General features: G+C 44.0%; 6 protein-coding genes across 6 annotated transcripts; 4 read left to right on the top strand and 2 right to left on the bottom strand.

Annotated features, from left to right (window-relative positions):
- The first annotated feature begins 61 nt into the window (after window positions 1–61).
- Window positions 62–5,111, top strand: K450DRAFT_217031 (uncharacterized protein). Its single transcript, XM_051584979.1, has 9 exons — window positions 62–236; window positions 319–418; window positions 488–576; window positions 667–1,095; window positions 1,163–1,855; window positions 1,923–2,070; window positions 2,153–4,474; window positions 4,542–4,669; window positions 4,738–5,111. Exons 1-9 carry the CDS (start codon window positions 90–92, stop codon window positions 5,017–5,019), a joined length of 4,338 nt encoding a protein of 1,445 aa, XP_051449598.1. The 5' UTR covers window positions 62–89; the 3' UTR covers window positions 5,020–5,111.
- An 853-nt stretch (window positions 5,112–5,964) lies between these two features.
- Window positions 5,965–7,696, top strand: K450DRAFT_217034 (uncharacterized protein). The gene is made up of 3 exons (XM_051584980.1): window positions 5,965–5,994; window positions 6,066–6,317; window positions 6,392–7,696. Exons 1-3 carry the CDS (start codon window positions 5,986–5,988, stop codon window positions 7,322–7,324), a joined length of 1,194 nt encoding a protein of 397 aa, XP_051449599.1. The 5' UTR covers window positions 5,965–5,985; the 3' UTR covers window positions 7,325–7,696.
- A 2,042-nt stretch (window positions 7,697–9,738) lies between these two features.
- K450DRAFT_181790 (uncharacterized protein) lies at window positions 9,739–13,694 on the top strand. Its single transcript, XM_051584389.1, has 8 exons — window positions 9,739–9,788; window positions 9,867–10,079; window positions 10,151–10,177; window positions 10,250–10,736; window positions 10,831–11,700; window positions 11,768–12,513; window positions 12,592–12,655; window positions 12,751–13,694. The coding sequence occupies exons 1-8, from the start codon at window positions 9,769–9,771 to the stop codon at window positions 13,480–13,482; spliced, it is 3,159 nt and encodes a 1,052-aa protein (XP_051449600.1). The 5' UTR covers window positions 9,739–9,768; the 3' UTR covers window positions 13,483–13,694.
- Window positions 13,654–15,383, bottom strand: K450DRAFT_217043 (uncharacterized protein). Its single transcript, XM_051584981.1, has 10 exons — window positions 15,295–15,383; window positions 15,175–15,239; window positions 15,050–15,110; window positions 14,943–14,988; window positions 14,758–14,870; window positions 14,500–14,673; window positions 14,369–14,428; window positions 14,214–14,294; window positions 14,122–14,135; window positions 13,654–14,042 (listed from the first exon to the last, which is right to left on the bottom strand). The coding sequence occupies exons 1-10, from the start codon at window positions 15,367–15,369 to the stop codon at window positions 13,826–13,828; spliced, it is 906 nt and encodes a 301-aa protein (XP_051449601.1). The 5' UTR covers window positions 15,370–15,383; the 3' UTR covers window positions 13,654–13,825.
- Window positions 15,384–15,530: 147 nt separating this feature from the next.
- Window positions 15,531–21,389, bottom strand: K450DRAFT_217049 (uncharacterized protein). The gene is made up of 3 exons (XM_051584982.1): window positions 21,259–21,389; window positions 16,290–21,155; window positions 15,531–16,193 (listed from the first exon to the last, which is right to left on the bottom strand). Exons 1-3 carry the CDS (start codon window positions 21,300–21,302, stop codon window positions 15,704–15,706), a joined length of 5,400 nt encoding a protein of 1,799 aa, XP_051449602.1. The 5' UTR covers window positions 21,303–21,389; the 3' UTR covers window positions 15,531–15,703.
- Window positions 21,390–21,598: 209 nt separating this feature from the next.
- Window positions 21,599–23,385, top strand: K450DRAFT_217060 (uncharacterized protein). The gene is made up of 9 exons (XM_051584983.1): window positions 21,599–21,691; window positions 21,772–21,816; window positions 21,888–21,902; window positions 21,976–22,035; window positions 22,125–22,306; window positions 22,368–22,481; window positions 22,548–22,590; window positions 22,660–22,920; window positions 22,985–23,385. Exons 1-9 carry the CDS (start codon window positions 21,661–21,663, stop codon window positions 23,173–23,175), a joined length of 942 nt encoding a protein of 313 aa, XP_051449603.1. The 5' UTR covers window positions 21,599–21,660; the 3' UTR covers window positions 23,176–23,385.
- The last annotated feature ends 847 nt before the right edge of the window (window positions 23,386–24,232 follow it).

Below are 24,232 nucleotides of genomic sequence, written 5' to 3' on the forward strand. Positions count from 1 at the left end.
TCGTTTTGTGACTTCATTATTCATCTGCTAACACCAAGTTGGACCTTGTTGTACCCAAAAGATTCAGGTTTCAAAACTTCAGCATCGACATGTCGGATCTTGAGAACGAAGAAAAGAGATTCTTTGACGACGATCAAGACGAGGAAGAAGAAGAAATGGGAGAAGACGTCAATCGCCCTTCTGATTCTGATGACGAAGAGGAAGAAGAAGACGAAGACGAAGAGGAAGCCCGCAAGGTGAACATCGAACCCCAGCGAGAATGCTCGTGAATCCTCGCAACATTCCTTGCTAATATCATTCTGAACCTCGATCATATAGATTGCTGAAGGTTTTATTGTCGATGACGAAGAAGAAGAAGACAGTGGTTCCGACCAAGCAGTAACTTCTAAGCGCAAGAAGCGAAAGAAGGTCCATCAAGGTAAAAATGACGCCTACTACCATTGCTGATTGTAAAAGATCTTTTCGCCGTTACTGATTTCTCGATTAGTCACTGAAGACGATAGCGATTCACTTGACGAAGAAGATCTTGCACTTCTAGAAGAAAATATGGGCATTAAGCTTGCTAGGAATGAAGGCGTAAGCAGTCGTTTTATTATTTTTCTCAGACTTAGGACAGCAAATCGAATTGAGGCAGTAAACTAAACAATATTCTTATTGCATGTGCAGCCTCAATTGAAGCGCTTGAAACGAGGAAGGCAAGAAGCTCGATCCCAACGCTCTGATACTGATATGAAGAACTTCTTCTCGGACGAAGAAGCTGAAGAAGCAGCAGATCGAGACACCTACACCAGACGAGATAAACGCGATCGTGCTCGGGAAGAAGAATTCACCTCCAGAAACCGATACAGACGAGAATACGACGACATGAACGATTTCATCGCCGACGATGTTGAGGATGATCTCGAGGATGTTGTTCGAAGTGGCAGAAAAAGTGACGAAGCTAGATACGAAGAGAAACACGCCCGAGAATCAAAAGAAAGTCGGCGTGAACTTTTGGAAATGCTTCCTGCTGATATGGATCAAGACGCTCTGGATGATATGTACGATATCTTTGGCGATGGTGGAGACTATGAATATGCTATGTTCTCTCATCAGGTTTGTCAATTGAAAACGCGAAGCATGGTTATATTGAAACCAAACTAAATGTTTATCTATTTATTAGGAACTTGACCAAGATAACTACAATGAACAACAACGCGAACCTCAATTGAAGGATGTGTTTGAACCCAGTGAATTGCAGGAGCGCATGTTAACAGAAGAAGATGAGGACATTCGCCTTCGTGATATCCCTGAGCGTATGCAAATGCGATACCAGGGTTTGAATCGTAACTTCACTCCAGCCACGGAAGAGCAAGTTGAAGCCGAAAGTCAATGGATTTCAAAAACAATGGCAGCTGCAGAAGGCAAAGAACAAGCTTCAGAAGAAAAGTCCAATGCTATCAAGTATATCGTCAAATTCTTTACGCAAGAGTTCTTGGAAGTTCCATATATTGTATACCACAGACGTGATTACTTCACCGATATTGACAAGCAGACTGGACGTACTCGCGAGATCTTGACGACCGATGATCTTTGGAAAATCTATGATTACGATTTCAAATACTTTAGTTTTGCCGACCGCAAGCGAACGTTCCACGTATACGTCAACAAATTGGGTATTGAAGATGAATATATCACCGAGATGGAAAAGAAGTCGGACAAGATTGAAGAAATTGCTGATCTTATTGACTATGTAAATTTAAAATACGCACAAGACATTTCACGAAGCCAAAAGTACAGTAAGGGTCCCAAGCGCCCTGTCAATAGATCCCTGTATAATATGAGCATGAACAGCAAGGTGAAGGACTTTGTTTCGGTAGGTCTATTTTCTAGAACTTTTTTTTTGAGACGTGTATGCGAAGATACTGACTTTTTCCCCAAAGCACTTTGGCATCGCTCCCAAGGAGTTTGGAGCAAACTATCTCGATGGTACCAGACGCCACTATCCAGAAGATACTTTGACCGGTCCCGAAGACGATGCCTCCAACTTTGTCGACGGAACCTTTGTAGATTCGGAAAAAGTGCTTAAAGGTAACGAAATTTATATGCATGACACTGTGTTGAAGCTGTCAACGGTTTTACTAAAATGCGTGGTTCAAAATTTTTATTATAGCTGCCAAAGCTGTGCTGGCACAAGAAATCGCTTTTGATCCCCAAGTGCGAAAAGCGGTGCGTCGCGATTGGGAAACACGAAGCTGCGTGTCTGTCAAGCCAACCGATAAGGGTAACCGCATCATTGATGAGTTCCATCCCATGCATCCGTTCAAGTATCTCTTGGAAAAGCCAGTCAACAAATTTACAGATGGCCAATTCCTGCATATTTTGAAAGCTGAAACTGACGGACTGTTGACCATTGACATTACCCTGCGTGGATTCGATCGCTGGTTTGCCAAATTCAGTGAACTCTACATGTCTGATGGATATAGCGACTCTGCGCAGGCTTGGAACAATCAGAGATCGTCCATTCTGAAGCAAGCATTGGACGAATACCTTAATCCTCTGATGTCCAAGAGCATCCGAGAAAAGCTTCGGGTTGAGGCACAAGATCATATCTGCCTTACGGCCTGGAAGAATCTTGAAGAGAAGGTTGACGTCAAGCCATATAGAACTCAGTATGTCGATGAAGACTCTCTTCCACGCGTCATGACTATTTCATGGGGCAATGGCGATCAAAAAGACTCAGTGATGGTTGTATTTGTAAACCAATATGGTCGTCTCGCAGACCAGCTACGACTCCCCAATCTAAAAGATGATACCAGCCGGCAGCAACTTATGGACCTCATCAGCCACCGTAAACCTGATGTCATTGGCGTGGCAGGCTTCAACATCCAAACCAGACGTCTCTTGGACACTGTTCAAACCCTTGTCAATGAGCTGAAGGAGCAAACAGCCAACAGCCGCAGTTCCAGACATGACCGTATTCATGCTCAAGTCACTATTGTCAATGATGAAGTTGCACGACTTTACCAAGGTTCCAAGAGAGCAACGGAGGAATTCAAGGAACTCCCTCCTTTGATGCGATACTGCATCTCCTTGGCCCGAAGACTGCAAAACCCTGTCATGGAATACGTTGCTCTGGGCAGAGATTTGCTTCAAATCCGTCATCATCCTCTGCAGGCTCTCGTTCCTGAAGACATGATTCTTCCATACCTTGAAAGAGCTTTACTCAATGTTGTTAATTCCATTGGTATTGACATCAATGCTGCTCTCAAGGACACATACATTGCAAGCGCGTTACCCTACATCTGTGGCTTTGGTCCACGTAAGGCACAGCACACTTTACAACGCATCGAGGCCACTGGCGGTGAATTGGAAAGCCGAAGCGCATTGGTGCTAAGACGACTGACACCCATGGCGATTTTCATGAATTGTGCCAGTTTCCTGCGCATCGTTGATCTAGACGGAGCAGATATTTTGGATGACACTCGTATTCACCCTCAAGACTACGAACTGGCAAGGAAAATGGCTGCCGATGCATTGGAAATCGATGAAGATGACATGGATGATTTTGATGCCAAGAAGGCGGTTGTTGCCAAGGTCATCAGGAGCCATTCGGACAAGCTGAACGATCTCATTTTGGAAGATTATGCTGTTGTATTGCGTGAGCAATACGATGCTCCTAAGCGACAAATTTTGGAGCACATCAAGTTGGAACTTCAGGGACCTTACCGTGACCGTAGACAAGAGTACAAGAAGTACACCACCAACCAGATCTTCTCAATGATTTCTGGCGAGACTGATGATACCCTCAAAGAAGGATACATTGTCCCCGTCATTGTGACCAAGATTCGGGGCAAGTGGGCCAACTGCCGATTGGACTCTGGTATTGATGGAGCTATCAGCATCGAAAATGCCAGCGATCGTCGTTTGATGAGCATCGATGAAGTGTTGAATGTCGGTCAAACGTTGGATGCCAAGGTGTTACGTATCGATCGTGAGCGATACCATGTGGACCTCTCATGCAAAGAATCGGATTTGGTGCATGGAGATGTATCGTTGCGAAAGCAGCCTGATGATGAATTCTATAGCCGTGAGGAAGAAGAAAAGTTGAGGAAACAACAGAGTAGCACAAGAAAGAAGGTCGCCAAAACTAGTCGTATGATTAAGCATCCACTGTTCCACCAACTCAACCATCGTGAAGCTGAAGAATACTTAGAATTTAGACAGCGTGGTGACCTCGTTATTCGACCTTCTTCCAAAGGAAACGATCACATCGCTATCACCTGGAAAGTGGCAGATGGCGTTTACCAACATGTCGACGTTCTTGAATTAGAAAAGGAAAACGACTATGCCCTTGGCAATAAGTTACAGATCGGTGATCAGACCTTTGAGGACCTGGATGAATTGATTGTCACGTATGTCGAAGCCATTGCAAAGAAGGTGGACGAGTTGATGGCGCACCATAAGTACAAGGCTGGTGGCCTGTCTAAGCTATGTAAGTAACAAGATTTCGTTGGATGGGGTTTCAAGACAGCATTTATTTAACCTTGAAATATCGTTAGATGATTTCCTCACTTCTGCTACAATGGCCAATGCAAAAATGTCGGCTTACGGCTTCTGCATGGACGAAAAGGCTGGCTACTTTGACCTGGCTTTCAAACTGAATGCCAAGGCTTCGCCAACTCGATGGGTACGTACGGTTGCTTGGTGAAAAAGTACAATCTGCTGCATCGTATTCACACTTTATGTTTTATCTAGCTTGTCAAAGTTTTACCTAATGGCTACAGATTGCAAAACACATCCTATCCCAACGTCACAGATTTGATCAACGGGTTCAAGCGTATTCAATTATCCAAAAATAATCAAAAACAACAACAACAGCAGCAACAGCAAAGACCACCTCAGGGTCGCTCATCCAGAGGTGGACCGCCACCGCCTATGCATGCAGCACCTCCTATGGGCTATCCTCCCCACATGGGACCACCACCACCCATGAGACATCAGTACCCGGCATATCCTGGCGGACGATGGAATTATTAAAAACCTACTGTGCAAGCATTCCCTTTTTTTTATTGTCTTTTCCTTGTAATAAACAAACGAACGGAGCCTTTATGGCTATCTTACAAACTGACTATATGGGTGAGATGAAGGGAAGGGAGCATGTTGATTATTTTCATGGCTGCTTGTACTTTACAACTTGTAACTTTTGGCTGGTGTGGACTCAGAAATTTGAGCACAGTGAAAGGCAGTCCAAATCGTCAATTCACCTTTTTGATCACGGTAATTCGCTCTGATCAATCCCATTTCACAACGCACACACCATGGAACCCTCTTCGCGTAGCAACAATGTCAAATCAACCGGCTTCGAAGACTTAGCCATCCCATTGCTGAAGCAATACAACTATTACTTTACCCATCCAGCACATTTACACGCTCAGGTTCAGCCATTGAACGCAGAAGAATTAGCCATGGCTCAATCAGAAATACCACCACGCAAAGCACTAGCATTACAACGACATTCCTCAGCAGGGCTCAAGCAAATTGAGACGACGACGAATAAAGGACTCAAACTGACGCAGCTGGACGATGTCATTGAAGAGAAAATGGTGAGAATATCACGAACGCTGTTGGCCACTACGGTACTGTTGCGAAAGAACAAGGCAAACGGAGGCGTAAAGAAGAACTACTCGACGTAATATGCTTCTTGACTTCGCTATGCAACAAGGAACCATTTATACCATTGTTTATGAACCCCACGGCTGACGATGATAGCGATGATGGATGCACTAGAAATAAAACTTATAAATACACTTGTACTCTTGAATGCCTGTCAGAAGAAAATGGTGGTGGTTTTAGTCTTCAATATAGTTGTAAGGAAGAAGCACCGTGCTTATGACTCATGGCTTCGTAAAATGTTCGGGTTGAGTGGTCAGATATCGAACACGTATTGAATAAAAAAAAAATACTCTGGTCGGACCTCCAATTGCCCATCTTCACCACATACCAATGGCCTCGGTAAGCTATAGCCTGCTCAACCATTTCGCAATGGTAAACACAACACTGACCATGTCTCGAATCTACTATAGCTTCTTTTCGACGATTATGACTTCCCTCGAGAACTGTGGGACTCCAGTACCCAAACCTTCACGACCCCCGTAGACACCCTGTTGACCTTTTGTCCGCATATCGTCACTCAGCTAAAGAAGGAGCCTCGAGAACAAGAGCCTATCAAGCAGGAGAAGGGAACGTTTGAAAAATTCTTTGAGACCAGCAAAAATAATCTAGCAAGCACATTCTCAATCTCTATGGCGGAAAGAACGTTTCGATTTTGTGTCGAGGTGAGCATCCTACACTAAGAACGATGAAAGCGGATTGGTAGAATGAGCCACTGAGACTTTACCATTTTGCAAAGGCAGCAACTGCCTATCTTGAAACTACCAATGACAGGAGCGCTAGGCGAAGACGATATAGCGAACTATATAGACAGGACATATTCTCTGATGAGGAAGACGAAGCAATGAGCATGAGAAGATGGCGACGAAGGCAAGACACAGAACCCCGAGGACGAGACAATCGAAAGAGGGAAGAAAAAATCGAAGAGGAAGAAGAGAAAAAGAAGCAGGAAGTGGCTATCATCAAAAAAGAGAATATGTCTCTAATGACCAAATCCGTAGCTTCCCTCGCTGCCTTGACCATCTCGCTCTATTCTGCACACCGTGCATCGATTTCATGGGGCGATATTACGTTTCATGGCCAATTGGAACTTCTTACCACCCACGTCAATGCGGCACTAGAGTCTACTTCAGCCTGGATCAAGGATCGACAGGACATGAATGACGAAATTCCCGATATCATTGTACGAGATGTCAATCGGCTACGAGAGTTGATCTCTCTGATTGAAAGATTGGATTCACGGACGGAAAAGCGCCTAGAAACAGCTGGATGGGGTATCAGCACGGCAGGAAGTCTTTCTGTACTAGGAGGTATTGCTCTTGGGTGGACGGATCAGGCCTTAATTCTCAGTGGTGCAGCCATGGTAGGAGGAATATTATTCGGCATTGTCAATAGAACCCGCTGGAACGGAGCATCCTGGAAGGCATCCAAAGCTGTCCTCGAAGCACGCTTGTCGACTTTGGTACGAGACATCAATCGAGATGCACCATTAAGAGAACACACCATTCAAGAACTGGAACAAAAAGTGCGCAAGCCAGGTGTTTATGATGCTAGTACAACTACATTACCTGGGCTTAGCAACAGCCATCCCACCAATGTTAAAGCGGAGTTGCAGGCGGACGAAACTGTCGGGACCAGTAGATCAAAACAGCCCGTGCCATCATCATCATAAATACACCCATTTTCTTTGTAATAGTTCGAAAGACTCCTATGTCTCTCACAATTAGTTGCTAATTTTCATTTTGAATTTTTCATTCATACGTATCGTACGACCGAGATATTCTGACGTAGACTTTCTCACGCAATCATACACAGCCAATTTTTTTTGGGCTGGAAGATTCTGAAAATGTTATGCTTGTACCATCAGCAGAGACAACTGCGCATTTTAGTCATGTTATCTCTCGTATATTGACCAAATATCCGGCCAAAGTATAACGCAGTACCTCCATACTATAACGTGTTTTGACTACACGCGTAGCCGATTGCATTGTAGATCGGCCGGCTGGATCATGCGCCAATAAAGTTTCTGATATATCTATTTTAACTTTTTATACGATGATGAGCCGCAGTCTAACTAATGGCTCGTCAACGGGCAATGGCTCAAACGTCGAGCATGCCAAGCGTAATGAACCCCAAAGAAAAAAAAATGTTTTATTGAAGGGTTGCAAGGAATCGATTATGTACAAATGAGAAATCATCTCGAAGAAAAAGAGCCATGTACTTCCTCGCGCGTTTATACATAAGCTTTTTAGCAGAGAAGTTTCTCTTTTATGGTTTTTTTTTTTTCTCTTTTTGCTGTTTTCCCAAAAAAAAAAACTCCGAGTGAATAAAATGCAAAATGTCGTGCAAGCCAATGCACCAGATTTTCTGTCTTGCGTTGCGTAACAGGGTGATTGACGTAAGCCACGTAAGGGAAGAGTCGACGTCTTCCAGAATGATAGGTATAAGTGAGGAAACTAGTTTTTCCGGTTAGGATATTACGTGGTCTTGTCCAGGCAGCGATTTGTAAGGATGAGTTAAATAACGGCTGGACGAAATACGTGGTGGATTGCGGTGGGGTGGTATAACGTGGGGGAGAAAAGGAGACATACAGAGCCAATAAACAAAAAAAAATAATAGAAAAAATTAAGAGGTACTGCTGTTGCCAGGGCAACCGATTGACATCAACCGCCTATCCAAGACCATGTCCTCCTCTGCAAGACAAAAGTCGTCTTGTTCATTTTCAAACAGTACAAAATCTAAAGCGTCTGGATCCCATTCTACGACACGAACTGGTATGGGAGAAGATAAACGCCTGGTGTCTTCAGTCACCACAAACGTGTGCAGAGGTTCCATCATGATGGTGTCGTCTGTTCCGGTAGACTCCTGTCCAGACATCTCAAATTCATCGAAACAGGAGGATACGCTTGGCGAGGACAGACTCGAAATAGCTGGCGATAAAGCCGGAGGCATTGAATCTTCCTCCATATTCGAGGAACTGATGTTTTGGGTGGTGGATAGGTGTTTCGATCTAATGGCGATGGAGTATATATTTAAAATAGAAACGTTGGTGTATAAATGGTGTCGGCCAGGGGTCAGAAGACTTGATGAATCAAACTCAAGGTATTCGATGACGACGAGGCAAGATAGGCTAAGCAAATAACAAGTGGCGGGATGCGCCAATTGGTCCTTTCAGAACGTAAAAAGGGAGTTGTTGGCGAAAGTGAATATTCTCTGGCGATGCTGATGATGGTAAGGTTGTCCAGAGGGGAAAGGAAAAAGAAAGAGAGAGAGAGATGCGGGTGCGCTTGTCTGGTGAGCCAGAATTAAAAAAGCTGACTGCGGCCACACTCCCGTGCTGATGAGTGTTTAAAGCAGTCCTTTTGCACCAGCCCAATGGCCCACAAAAATTTCCTTGGGATTCACATCCCTGTCTCCATGGTTACTTCAAATTTTTTACTCCCCACGACTTCAATATTTCTTTTATGATACAGATATGCCCCTACGGACCCTCTAACAGACACAAACCCACTACATCATATAGCCAAGAAATTGAAAGCTTGGCAGCGCTTACAGTCACCACACCCTGTACAGCCAAGATGGTTGGTGTGACGAAAGGCGAAAATGAAAGAGTAGAGTTTGGGGCTTTTATGGTAATCGCATGTCACCATGGTTTCCAGGATGAAACAACCAGAAGCGGAAGTTATGGCATCGGATTGCACTAAATAACCACTATTTATAAGCGGACAGCCTTCAATCAAATGAACGAGCATGCCTCATTATTTATTCACTTAGTCTCATCGTCGTCCGCTCTTTAGCAAATCCTACGGATGGTCTTTAATTGGAAAGGCCGTGGGGGGAATAGGGCTTGTTTGGATCGGATCGACCTTATTTGCTGATTCAATTGTGTGAATTTGTTTAGAGTGGTCAAAGCAAGAGAGAGGGGACCGTCTTTTGGATGATATCGAAAGGTTGGCCTTGCTTTTGCAAGCTGTGAAAGACGGTAGGGGTGTGACTGTCAAACTTCCGAAAAGGGGAATCAGGAACGCTCACCTCACCTTGATTTCGAGCTTGAATTTCAATTTTTTTTCTCTCCCTCCTTTCATCCGTGCTAACATTGCTACTGCTCTGCCTGCAATGAGCCCTACGGCTGTCAGGTAAAGTTCCAAGGCAACTTGAGTGCTTTCGAAAATAGGTTAATGGCCACCATGACTAACACCTACCTCAACCAAAAGGGTCGCACTAAGAGTGAGACCTTTGTCTACCGCCGAACAGTCCCAGGACCAAACTCAGTGTGTGGTTTGCGACTCAGCAGAGAACAAGCTCACTATTGGAATCAACTCAAACTACCGTTCGTTTACATTTGATCACGTTCTTGACGACACATTGAATCAGAAGCACGTGTATGACACTTGCATCGGATCACTGTTTGATAAATTCATTGAAGGGTAAGTGAACCCTTGGTGTTCCGTGTTGTCTAAGTTAGTTTTGGAATCATTAACACTTCACTCAAACTTAGTTTCAATGCAACTATTGTGGCATATGGGTAAATTTGTGATTTTGATGTATAATATTGATAAGGGGACTTAGGATTAACCTGACGATGTATTTTACGTAGGCAAACTGGAAGTGGAAAGTCTTATTCCATGGGAACAGCAAGCGATGGTGTTGATCCAGGAATTATACCACGCTTTATTCATCATCTATTTGCAGCTGTCCCAGATGCTCAGATCTCTGCAACCTTTCTTGAACTACATAATGAGGATTTGATCGACCTTTTAAACCCTGCATCGAAAAATATTTCCATAAGAGAAGACTCTCGGGGAAATATTTATTGGCTCGGAGCTCAGGAGCAGACAACAGCCAGTCCTGAGCAGCTTTTGTCTGTCTTGCATAAAGGTACCATTGCCCGAAGTACAGGTGCAACGGATATGAACAAGAGCAGCTCCAGAAGCCATGCTATATTTACCGTCATTATGAAGCGCTATATTTCCGAAGAAGAAAGCAGTGGCGACAGTGCAACGGACAACGGTGGCAAGATTGCTCACCACCTAAAGCAAGTGGAATCAAAATTTCATTTCGTCGATCTTGCTGGCTCAGAAAGAGTAAGTTTCGATCACGGACAAATTATTTTCCATATGGATGTTTGCTAATAATCATTCGATTTTTGTTTTGGTGTAATTATTTTTCTACTTTCAGCTCAAGAGGACAAATGCTGTGGGTGACAGGGTTAAAGAAGGCATTTCCATCAATTCTGGGTTATTGGCTTTGGGAAATGTCATCTCAGCCTTAGGTGACGATAGTCGCAAGACGTCTCATGTGCCGTACAGAGACTCTAAGCTGACTCGATTGTTACAAGATTCTTTGGGAGGCAATTCACAAACTCTCATGCTGGCATGTATATCCCCTGCTGAAGAAGACTTTGTCGAAACCTTGAGTACATTGAAGTATGCCAATCGAGCTCGCAATATCAAGAATAACGTTGTCCAAAACTTTGAACAATCTGAGAACGACCCGGAACGATACCGTAAGACGATAGTGCGACTAAAAGCAGAGATCGCAGAACAAGAAAGCTTCATGACCGCAGCCATCAACGAAATCGATAACCTAAAGGAGAGTTTGAATTCGGCTGTGCGGGAAAAAGAGCATTTCAGCACGATTGTCAATGCCCAGTCCAGCGACAATGATACCACCAAAGTTCTCCAAACCTTCACGACGAAAATCGAACAACTGGAGCAGGAAAATAGAAAACTTCGATCGCAATCCGCTCATCTCACAGTATCCACCAAAAAATCATCTACGGAAAATGCAGGTGTACCAGATGGCCAACTGTCTCCACGACGAGTTCGAAAGAGGAAAGTTGTGAAGCAGCACCCAAATCGGAACTCTCAAATACGGGCCTCTTTGTCGCGAGAAAATACTAATTCAGATGAAGCATATGGTCTATCTGCTATCGATTTTGACGGACTGCTAAGACATCGAATCGCCATTGAAACGGGAACCGACCCCTCGCCGGGAATGGTCTCCAAGGCTATCAATGACAGTCTTAAAGTTTTAGATGCGCTGAAGGTAAGGCTTGGCTTCGTGTACGACATATGATGCTGAGAACGATCGTAGTAATGGTTCTATGCTATAGAAATATGCCAAGAGCGCCGAAGCGCGCAGCTCGTCTCGGACAGAAACAACCGCCCTAGTTGCCAGAGCGCAACGCCAAATTGAACATAACGCTAAGGCGATGTTACAGATGCTCAGTAAAGGTGACACTTGCGGACACACGGTTGGGAAACTTGAGTCGTCCATGGCACCCAAAGGATATAGTAGATCGACCGACGCCAAAAATAAAGCACTGGCAAAGGAAAACCAAGCTCTCAAAAAGAAACTAGCTGAATTAACCAAGCAGCAGACTCAAGCCAAGACAAAGACAGATGATGCACAGCAAAAGTTACAATCGCAGATGGACGAATTAAAACACGAGAAGCGAAAATTGCTCCGTCGTATCAAGCAAGAGTCAGACCGATCTAAGGAACGCCTTACAAGCTTGGAGCAACAAATTAAGCAGTTACAAAAGGTAGAAGATGGCAAAAAGAAGGCCGAAACAGCGGTGGCAAGAGAGAGAGCAGCCAAAACTCGATCACAAGATGATGCCCATAAATGTGCTGGCGACCTTTATACCATCTCGTCTTTCTTGTCCAAAGCCATCGCCTCCAATGCCAACGTCGATAGAAAACTGGTCATCAAGGCGCTAGGCATAGCTAATGTCAGAGCTTGTATCAATGTGCCACCAAAATCTTCCAGCAAACGTACCCAACCTACTAAAAAGGTCGGAACAAAGACCATGACAATGCAGCAGCGAGTTGCCAAGAAGCAACACATTTTAGATTGGTAAGACATTTTGTACAGCACTCCTTTATCACATACTTGAGTGTATGCCATTGTTCAAATAGCTAATACTCTCCCTAGTGCCTTAAATTATTGCATGCAAAATAAGCACGTATTATCTAGCATTAATTTGTTCAAGCAGAAGGTAAGCAAATTGACATTGATTTGTACATGTGTAGATGGAGCGCACAATGGTTGAGCTGAGCCAGAAGCAGGCTGACACAGTATTTACATTTTCAGAAAGCAAACTTAGAAAAAGAGTTAGAAACCCTCTTGTCAGAACGGGCAGTTGTGCTGGCAGATGAGCTGGAACAAGCAAAGCAGTCTGGCATCAGCTTTGATGAGCTTCAACCCATGTACATGGATGAGCGTATCGAAGAAGTTATGGTTGAAATTTATCATTGGCAATGTAGAATAGGTACCTTACAGATTGCCACAGAAGGCATGAAAACACAAGTAGACGGCGATGCTACTCAAGTGGCTGGTAAACTTGATTACAATATTGCACGCGAAGTATCCGCCTCACTTGTGAAGAGCTTGGAACCCGATGAAGCTACCGTTGTCTTCGAAACGCTACTGGATGAAATGATCGACCTCAAAGGTTACAAGACCATCCAGGAGCCTTACCATGCACTCCTCGAATCCGTTAACCGTGATCTGACTTCAGGTGTATGCGCCATGTACCAAAAGGTTTCTCAGTCTGTTCAACTGGCACAGGCCGCCGTAATCCAAAATCCAGACTTCATGTCGGGCTTGATGGAGCTCTACCACCAGGTGTTGCAAGCATATGCCATAGCCCGGAAGGTGGACATGGCATATAAACAACCTAAAACCGTGTCAGATCTAGTCCCTCGATCCTCTGGCATTCCAAGATCTTGCTCCATGCTGAATATCCCTACTACTCCCAATTTATCTACCCTTGTCAATAGAACTTCCCCGTCCACCACATCGTCTATCAAGCCAGCCCGTTAATACCCCCTACAGGCGATCAGTTCAAGATACCACAATGGTCACCCAGCTAGATTACTATTGGTTTTTTTTTTCTCCTTCATTGTATACCAATCACTTTTTCTCTTTCTGAATGAAAGAGAAGCCGTTTGTTTCCCCTATTTTCCGTTATATAATTGTGTGTGTTTGATACATTTTATTTTGAGTTTTCTTGGATACTTCCTTTCATTTGCGCTGATTAAATGTAATAATGCTTAACAATGGTGTTTAGATAGTGTCTGTTCCAATGTGAGCGAGTGACCAATGATACGTTGTAACAGTGTATATAGAGAATTGTGTTGGGTGTAATTTGCCATGCCTAGGAAATTTATACATATCTTCCTCCAGATGTGGCAGATGCAGCACTGTCCGTTCTGTTCCGTCGGAAGATATCGTCCGTATCTCGAGGTAACCGGCCCTCTGCGATCAATCTCTGCCGTTCCTCTTCCACTGAGTTGACATAAAAATCAGTACGATCACGGTAGAGAATATAGTGTTGACACATGAAGATGATATCAAAGCCAATGGCAATGAAACCGAGACCGCTAAATGGAAAGAAGAGAGCATTATTAGTATACGACGGGACAATTTCGCGAGAGTAAATTGATGTGTCAGATATCTTACAACTTGACAGGGTCCTAATCAATAGAAGGCAAATGACATGGGTTAAAATTGAATGAAAAGGCACCACAATGTCAAAGAAAAAAGTAACGTACCCCGGATACTCCACTCCAATCGCCAGAGATCCATGCATCCAAGAGCAGCTGGGTAATGGATAAGATACCTCCAGTGAAGTCCTAAAATTGCGTAATGGCACAATCAGCGATTGTCTGCTCCACAACGGATAAATGACCACAGAGTTAATTCTTACCAACAAGATGTTGTGTATACTCCATCCAACCGTAGACTGACGCTTAAAGTTTATCCACACCTGTTGCCAAGAGGAACAAAATATAAGACAGGGTACAGCATGTGAACTAAATCCTTTTGAATATGACGTACTTGTGGCAAATACTTGATCAAACTGACAGCAAGCTTAATCCAAGCCATAAAGTATAGCAAGTCTATCCACATGGCTTGACCAGCTTCGACAGCCACAATGACAGCTGCAACTCCTACCACGGTTGTAAGAATAAAAGCTCCGGCCGCTGCGGATATCCGCTGAGTGTCATCCCGCTGTCATTGAAAAAAGCAAATAGAGGGGTTCATAAATGACATCAAGACTGAACTCCCGAAATCTTCAATGGTCAGAGTACCAACCTTGTATATGAAAGATTGGTAAATGGTGAAAAGTGTGATGGCCAGAGCATGAACTGAGAAAAACACATCATTGGCGCGGACTAAGTTGTCGTTGTCGCCATTTCGTCTCCTATCTACGCAAGAGCATGAGTTTTTTTTTTTGGCTTGTGGCCCATTAACAGTAGGCCATGGTGGATATCACTTACATTCTTCTTGAATTTCCTTGCTGAAGAAAAACGCAAGGTTGAATATCTAAGGTGTGGGCGAGTCAGTTCAATGTTCTATTAGCTGGATTTGTAATTGGCTTACTTACGGAGTAGCATAAAAATCCCCAGGCGTTGTAGTAAAGGAAATCTATCGAGAGGCCTTGGACACTTGTAAGAGGGAGCAACGTCAATGCATATTCCGTTAGATAATCAGTGCGGTCTCCGTACATACCTTTTCCTACGCCAATTCAGGATAGCTTGTGGGTAGAAACTCACGGACCAAGCTACGAAGTAAATCTGGAAGAGGGTTAGAGCCGATTGACATTTACTTAAGGTCTTCAAACACACTTACCCAGCCGATAATTTGTGAGATTATACCCCATATTTCTTGAGGCGTAGGGTCTTCTACGGCCATGAGAACAACCATTGCAATTCTCGTCGACCAACCAGGTCAAGCAACCTTTTGAGAATATCAGTTAAGTAAAAGGAGCACGTGATCTATGGCTGTCATGTCCGACGGTCACATGACTGGCAGATGAGATACCCATTCAAGGCAGTTTCTGCTCCTTTGAATCAATGTGCGGAGGACAGTGGGAAAGACAACCAGCTCATTCAATACAGACATCCTCATCATAACATTTATCAATCATAGGCAGATTTTTGTCATAAAAGTCTAACCTATTCATAAGGTGCTCTAATAAAAGACATTGGTGTGGTAAAGACCCAATTGGTGGATGCACTAATTCACTTGTTTTTATTTATTATATCACATTGGCATTAGCAAGATAGAAAAGGATCATGCTAATTTTATCAACTTCATCCAGATGAGCGGTAGTCAGTGATTTTTGATGAGATAAGTCTGAATGTGTAGACATGGCTCTGTTAATCTGAGGACCAGTGATTTGTAAAAACTCAGAAACCTTGAGAGCAAAGTCTTGGGAGCTGGAAAGACATTGCAGCATACTGATCAAAACAGCTAGTTTTTGACACCATATACTGTGAAGTGGGTTGCGTTCCATGGTGATAGTGTTTGGATCGTTTGGATCTGATTCGCTGACCCGTACAACAGCGTTGACCTTTCCTTGTTGCAATAATGGAATCAATGCATTGTCAGCAAAAGCGTACAACAGTCCATGGGATGCTAGTCGCTCTGCTCCGAGGGGGGTTTGCGCAAGAGCCAGAAGTAGACACAGGGCACTTTCTGCGTAGGATGGAATACTCCAGGTATCGATAGTATGGGAATTGCCTTGTCTATTTATATTAAAATATACAAGGTCATGATTAGTCTCTATGATGAAAACCAACTTCTCAACATGCACCGCATAAAATCATTCTTTCTGTCCTTACCGCTTTACTTCTTGCATGGCAGAGTCTGTACCAGCGACAAACAAGTTGATCAAGGTTGGTATCACACCATAATGATCCAACACAGAGAGCCAAAGGTTGGGAGGAACTCCATACACCGGTCGAGTCACCTCTTCTATTAATGATAAGGTGACGATAATATCACGCGAAAGTTCCTGAGATTCCAATTGTAACTTGATATCGCTACCATAGATTTGCCCATTGACGGCAGCTCGCTGAACCAGAATGACAAAGCTTTCGCCAACTACTTCCAAGACAGAGATGAGAGACGTGGTTACATTTTGACTTGCAGCTGATCCACTATCGATGGTTGATAATTCGTCGGTTCCTCTGCGAACGGCTCGGACACATAAGAGAATGGCTTCGAAAATAGTGCGATGGAAAGCCGGGGCCATTTCACCGCTCACACTACTAATGACTGGGAATTGTTCTCGTCGAAGAATGGAGCAAAAGTCACTTAGAAGGTTATAAGCCTTATCAGCAAACTGTTTTTGTGATCCTGCGCCGGTCTGACTTGCTGTCTCCGCCGTAGTCTCAATCCAATGCTCCGTCAATCCACGAGCAAGCTCGATGAGTTCAACTTGCACTGAGCGATTCACTTGGCCACGATTAGGGTTACTTGTGATTTCTTTGAGTACATCTCTGATGAGTTCGTATTCTCCAGTGGTTCTCGTTGACCACAGTTGGTCGCTAGACTGAAGAGACGAAATCTCCAGAAATTGTCGGCATGATCGCAGTACTTGTAATTGTGCGTCAGCTACTGACCAATTGAAGTTCTGTCGAATCAGATTTTCCATAAAGGTATCGGATTCAGATTCGACGGCTTTGATGGCAATGGCTTCTGGAGTATTCCAAAGGCTTGGATCAGAACCAAGGTATCTTGACCGCAGGTCAGCTGTCAAAGAGTTCAACCGCGATTTCGTCAATGCCAAATCATAAATGTATGCCTCTCCATATTGACCTTCCATGTCGCCGCAATCGCTGTCGCCTGTTCCAATACGGTCTGAATGGATGATAAGCATCGATGTATCCGAACTGCTGATGGTCGATAAGAGACTAGTAGCACTTGAATTGAGAAGTTGGCTGAGCTCGAAATCGAAATCAGTGCGTAAGAAATTTCTTCGTAACAACTCCAATTTGGCCGGATCGCCTAGCTTGCCAAGCAAAGCCTTGACACCAGCAGGTAGTACTTCACTAACAGATTGATTGCTTGACATACTGCTGGAGAGATGGACTTCCAGACCGATAATACGCAGCACATATGCCTTGCTTAAAAGGTTGCAGCAAGATCGTCGTAGAGATCCGTTCGAACTTGGAGAAGAGATGTTGATACCCTTATCAAGTCCTTGTTCGACATTGAGAACAATTTGTCCAATGGAATCCCATAAGGCATTATCACTGCGAGTACGTTGAACAAGGTCGTAATGATCGAAAGCAGTGGTCCAGAAGGCTGCCAAAAAGCGAAGGGTATTTGAAAGAACAGTAGGCTTATCCATCAATAGACGTTGCCAGTCACTCAATAAGTCAATGGCAATTCTTACGGCAGAATCGGGGGTCTTTCCGTCACTTGCGGGTTTAGCACCAAGTTGCGTATTGGGCTTTTTCTTTTCCTCCTCTAGTAAACGAACGGCTGATTTTGGACTAGGCATAACATATTCTCCACATTCAAGGAATAGCATGGCGAGGCCAGGTTGGGTCTCCACAACAGCAATGATAAATTGCCAAATGGACGTAAGCAACGTTTCTGATCGTCGGGTGTCTCTAGCAATCTCGAGGTAAGATCGGATGATCTTTTGTGCCTGCTCCGAATCGCCAAAAAATCCTACGAAGCTGGGGACAGATTTCCATTTATACGCCAATTTGAACAAGCGAGTCAGCACATCCGTTGCCAAAGACGGAAGCTCGTGGTTATATGGATATTGAACGAGCTTGGCAATGATCAGGATAAGATCTGACTTGTTATCGCCAACGGTTTGCTCCAACATGAAACGTTCGAGTGAAGAGGGTTCGACTTTATCCTGCGACGCAACCATCTTCAGACGTAACGTAAGTAGCTTTTTGACAAAGGTGTATGCCAAGACCGTCAGACGTTCTATCTGGATAGCCTCTAATGGTTGAATACGATTGCGTGCATCGGCCATCATGGTGCCTGTGGCTAATATGTCCAGTAAAGGAGAGATTTGATATGCATTGCCTTGATGCAGAAAGTTGTTAATCAGTCTTTCCTTGATGTTCAGTATGTACATGCTGTTGCTTGAAGCATCCACGGCCTTGAAATTTTGCACCACTTCGATGAATATTTCCAGAATCTTGGTTCCAATATCAAAGCGCTCCGAGACCAGCTTATACCGCCAGCCAGAGTAAGCGGGAAATACATCCAACATCAGGAAGTGAAGACAGTGAGCCAGCACCTCAGATTGCATTCGCCGAGAAGATGAAAAGCCGTCCTTTTCCACAGTTGCCTTTGCGTCAAGCCACCATTGTCGTTGAATATCAACCACTAATGCCTTCACTAAATCCAAGAAGGCGATGAGAAGCGAGAATTTTCCATTGACGCATTCCACCGTCGAGAGGATGTGTTGTATTTGAAGAGATGCGTCAGTCATGGCAAGAGATGAAGAGAAGGCATGTTGTGCGCGTAGTTGATCCATTCGCGGCAGAATGGGTGCTGAAACTAGATATGACCACACTTCATCACGATGGAAAGGTAGCAACGCTGTAAGGCACCGGATTGCTGGAGTCATGACTTGAACTAAGTACGTTGGGTGCGAAGCACATGTGTTGATAACACGTTGCAATAACGAGAGCAGGTTGAGAGGTGTTGGAATTGTGTCAGTGTCCGAAGCTAATTGTTGTAGACTTGCTTGTTCAATATGATCGACTAACTTTGGACCAAGTGAAGGACACACTTCTAAGGTACGTTGCAACAATTCTAAGATAGATACAACTACCACCTGATTTTGTCCAGACAGCTGATTGTCAAAGTCATAGATAGATTGCTCGGAAGAGGGTGTCGCTCTTTCTCTGGTGAAGCCTTCTAACACAAGGGCAAGCAGAAGCCATCCTGAATATTTCACATTCCATCGAACAATACGTGGTTCACCAGGAGCAGATAACAGTCTTGCCTTATGTTTTGGGGTAATCATCAGTTTCCTTCCAGGAAGAACTCCAGTAATCAACAATTGCTGATCTGACCAAACAATCAAACCACCATCTGCTTCTTCACTTTGCAAAGTGACTGTATCCGGGAGCATTGCAGTCACTGTACGGCGGTTACTGAGGTACGCAAATACATTTCGAGCTGGTTGCTGATAAGCACTGCTGTCATGGCAACCTTCGGCATCCCCGGTCAGCGAAGCTAATAAGTCGGTGAAATTTGTGAACTGCAGTGGAAATCGGTTGGCGGCGGTGGCTAGTAGTGAGGTCTGGTCTGACTCATCAAAGTCATCTTTCCAGAATGTGAGACAGAGATCGGCTTGGTCCAAGTACAGTAGAGACGTGCACTGAACAAGGTCATCGTAACTTTCTTGAGGGATGAAGCTGGCACGTGTTGTGGTCAAAAAATTGTCCAACAATCGGTGCGTTACATAGCGGTAACCAAATGAGTTTGGATCAGCTTGTTGGAATCCTGAGCTTTTGACCATGATGGTGATGTATTGAAATACGTCTAACTTGAAGGCTCGGCCGACATAAATGCGATTGAGCTGAGCTTTTTGTGGTATATTCGGTGAACCAGAGTCAACCTTGATGTAAGAATACTTGTTTTGACTCAGAGGTAATTGACCGTCTAGCATTTGTTTAACAGGAGCATACGCAGGAGGGCAATTGTCGTCCAAGAGATAACTGAGTTGAGTTAAAAAGGTAGACCAGGCCAAAAGGAACACAGAATGTTGTTGGTTGGTACCCATAAAGGCGGTCATAGTATTGATAGCGACAATTGCATCCGGACTGTTCACAAGATTTTTCTCGGATGGCGTTGAGGGTAAGGTTTGTAGTGTAGACATAACGGCAGGATCCAACACCTCAATGGAAATCAGCAAACACAGATGGATGACGGATGTGAGGAGATGGTCTGCCTCTGCATCGAAGAGATAGGACGTGGCTTGTTTTCTACTAAAGTCGCTCTCTTTGAAGTCATGTATCATATATGTAAGTTGATCTGGTGGACAAACGCTGTAATGATAACACAAGAAGATGACTTCCAGCATTGCTCGCTGTTCTTTGAGTGTCTGTTTTGCCCACCATGATGTACTTTTCCGAATTTCTCGACACCACGCAGGAGGTTGTTTCTTGCGCAATTCACGGAATTGATCAAATAAACAATTAGCAAAGAGCTTGTTGTCGGTTGTCTCTTTTCTCAAAGTGGTGACGGTATCGTGTGCCAGGTTTTTGAGCGGGTGTCCATCTTCGTTTGCCAGGCGCATCAAACAGCTGATAGAGGAAATAAAAGCAATTCTTTCGCTGTAATAGTACTCAGAGATGATGAATATGGCCTCTTTACTCTCGAGGAATGTTTCAGCGCTGAGGTTAATTTTGCTTGTTCCGAGTTGTTTGTGAAGGTCTTTGAACGAATCCCATATGGACGCACACTGTATTTCGTTGAGGTTCCAATGATCACTAAGCTTGCATATCAATTCCCTTTCACTTTTGTCGAGCTGAATGGTTCTATCATCAACGGTAATGGGTGAATCGCCCTTGATTTTGCTTCGTGCCTGCGGCGAAGGTGGGCCAAATGCGTCCAAGCCCTGCTTATATTCTTTTAGTCTATATTCTAAAACAGTTTGCAATCGATCAAGCGAGGTATTGTCGCCACCGCGTTGTAGTAATTGCTGGAGATCTTGGTAAGTCCTGATTAGGGGCGGGCCAAATTTGTGGGTTAGAGAAAGTTATTGACAGAGTCAAATAAAATTAAGAGCAAGGCGAATTGAAGGATTCGCAAACCAATGCCTACCTGGTAAATCGATCATCAATAAGATTGCTGCTTGAAGAAGACATGGTTGGCCTAAGGGGGGCAATTATGCGAGCAGCTCAGTTATCGTGATCACTGTCAGTTTGCCAGACGCCTTTCTTGCCGTTAAAGCTTGCAAAAGACGCGCGAAGTCGACAGTCCCGCTAAAGGCTTTGAATTTTTGAGCGCGACGTCACCCAAGTTTTTTGAGCAGCCATTTTTGAGCACGACTTTTTTTTTTTTTTTTTTGTGAAAATTTCGCTATAACAGGATCTTTGATCAACAAAATCCATAATGCGTACGTAGACAAACGACCATCTTATCGCTATCATTCGACGATATTGTAAATGGAAGCACTGACTCATTCCTCCTTGTCTAACAGCTAAGCAGAAGAAAGCACAAAAAATGTCCTTGGGAGAGTTCTTGGTGGATGACAGTAAGATGATGCTTAGTTATTGTGGGACACCGGAATCATACTCAGTCAATGCTCACTCACACGTATAATCATCTTCATAGACAGTGGCTCCTGGGCTGACGAAATGGCAGATTTGCCTACTGCTCGTAAGTGCTGCTGTTATTATCATTTTCCTTTCGTTCAACTCTTTTACTAAGTTTTTTTTTGTTTATCTCAGCCGCTGCTAGTTCTGGTATGCAACGAATTGATGTAAAAATCGCGATTACGGATCTATACTAATTTTAAATCAATATGATGCTCTATAGCTCCGAGAGAAGAGCGTTCTGGAGGTTTTTCTCGCGGATACGGCGGTGATCGCTATGGTGGTATGTATTACCATTTTGGAAGTTGACACTATGTTTGACAAATTGAACATGCGATTTAAACTTTGCTGGTCTTCCATTGTGCGATTCAGACAATGAGTCTAGAGAGGACAGTTTCTCGCGTGGCGGCCCTCGCAGAGATGATGACCGTCCTCGCTACGCCAGCCGTCCTCCTGCCGAGCTCCCTACCGAGCCTCCGTTCACTGCTCACATTGCAAACTTGTCTTTTGATGCTGTCGAAGAGGATCTTGCCGATTTCTTCAAGGATATGAAGGTGAATAGCATGATCGGTCGATCTTGTAACAATACATGTTGGACTAATCACCACATCAAAGATTGCCAATATTCGAGTTTTGCGTGACCGGGAAACCGACAGACCTAAGGGTTTTGGTTATATTGAATTCGAAGATCTTGAATCCTTGAAGCAAGCTTTGACTCTTACTGGAGAGGTATATACGTCAAACATTGATTGACTACAATCTTGACCATTCGGTGCTGACTATGCTGTTTTATAGCCTTTGCACCAACGTCCTGTCAGAGTCAACATTGCTGATCCTCGTAAGTGTGTCGAGTATTACGATGCGACATCTTGGACCATTTACTAATCAATTCTGCATCATATAATAGCCAAGGAACGCACTGACCGCGTTCCCGATCGCACTGAAACCTCTAGCTGGCGTCGTACTACCCCTCTTGAACCCACCAGTCCTGAGGGTCGTGAACCCCGACGTGGATATGGATTCGGAGACAGAGACAGAGAAGGACCTCGCGGCGGGTTCCGCGACCGTGAACAAGGACGCGGTGGTGACAGAGAACGCGGTGGATACCAAGACCGTCCCCGTGACAATAACTGGTCTGGAGGTGCCTTCCAAAAGCGAGGCAACTTTGGTATGTCCTGTTGGTGATGAATTATTGGAACGAGAACGTTGACTAACAATGTGCTTATGTATAGGCGGTCGTGATGCCCCCAGCGAACGCCCACGCCTTAACCTCCAACCTCGTTCTTCCACAGGCGGTGCTCAATCTGAGGCACCAAAGTCTAACCGATCCAACCCTTTCGGAGGTGCCAAGCCCATTGACTCCGATGAGGCCTTGAAGAAGGTTGATGAGAGAAGAAAGGTTAAGGACCAAGGCGAAGAGTAGTTTTGCTTTTTTATTTTTTTTATAAAGATAATTTTCATCGAGTCCACAATAACGAACAAATTAAAAAAGCGTAAAAGAAGTTTCATTTTCCATTTTCCTCTTTAGTGTGTTATCATCTTGTATTCAACCATTTTTTCTATCCTCCTCATACAATTCTTGGCACATATTCACTGATACGAATAGAATACACTCTCCAATATCATTGAAAGATTGATGTCTGCTAGTAAAATGATGCTTACCTGTACATCACAATGTGAAGTGATATCTAATGTAGCCTATGCCCGGTTAGAATAACTTTATATACCAGAAATAAGACGTAACGCTTATCCAGAGAGGCTAATGTCATTCTTAAGGGCTCTAAACGGCAGTGCTTATCTTGTTACGTTTTTTTGACTCTAGATAATTAATCGATTACAGCGGAAAAGCGTTTATCGATGGGCAGATTGGATAGCGAATTTTGCATACTTTAGCGCCATTTTGAGATTTGCCCCGCGCATCATCATTGATGACGTTTCGGAAGTTGTAAACATAGCAGTGTACCTGTTTCAGTTAGCGAAGGTCTCAAAAATATATGAAAGTCTTTGAAGACAATGAGTGCTATTGGGATGGCCAAGGGTGTACATGGTCACCAGCCACTTTGACAGGCCAGTTACCGAAATGAACAATCCAAATTGGTAGAACAAATGTCATCATTTCAATTTATCTGTTCCCTCTTCGATATGTCGGAGACGGGCCGAAGCACGTTTTTTGTATTTTAAATTTTTATTATTGATTTGTGAAGAAGGTAATTGCAAAGGTTTCAAACTGATCAAAGCTATTATAATCTCAGTTATGATGTCACGCTCCTAATCTTTCAACAGTGCGCTTTGTCATAAAGATGCCGACACTATGCATATGAAGCTTTATCAGCAGGGAATTTCGATGGGTTTTTCTGTGAGTTTAATGGATATGGCAGTGATGAAGCATACTTTAAAACCCTGCAGAACGTATCAAGCATGTACGAGCTGGTAAATGCAGGACGGGGACACAACGGGAAACACGGGTCCTCCGACTTGTT

Source organism: Umbelopsis ramanniana (genome assembly GCF_025399195.1).
Source record: "Umbelopsis ramanniana AG unplaced genomic scaffold K450scaffold_1, whole genome shotgun sequence".
Lineage (NCBI taxonomy): Eukaryota > Fungi > Mucoromycota > Umbelopsidomycetes > Umbelopsidales > Umbelopsidaceae > Umbelopsis > Umbelopsis ramanniana.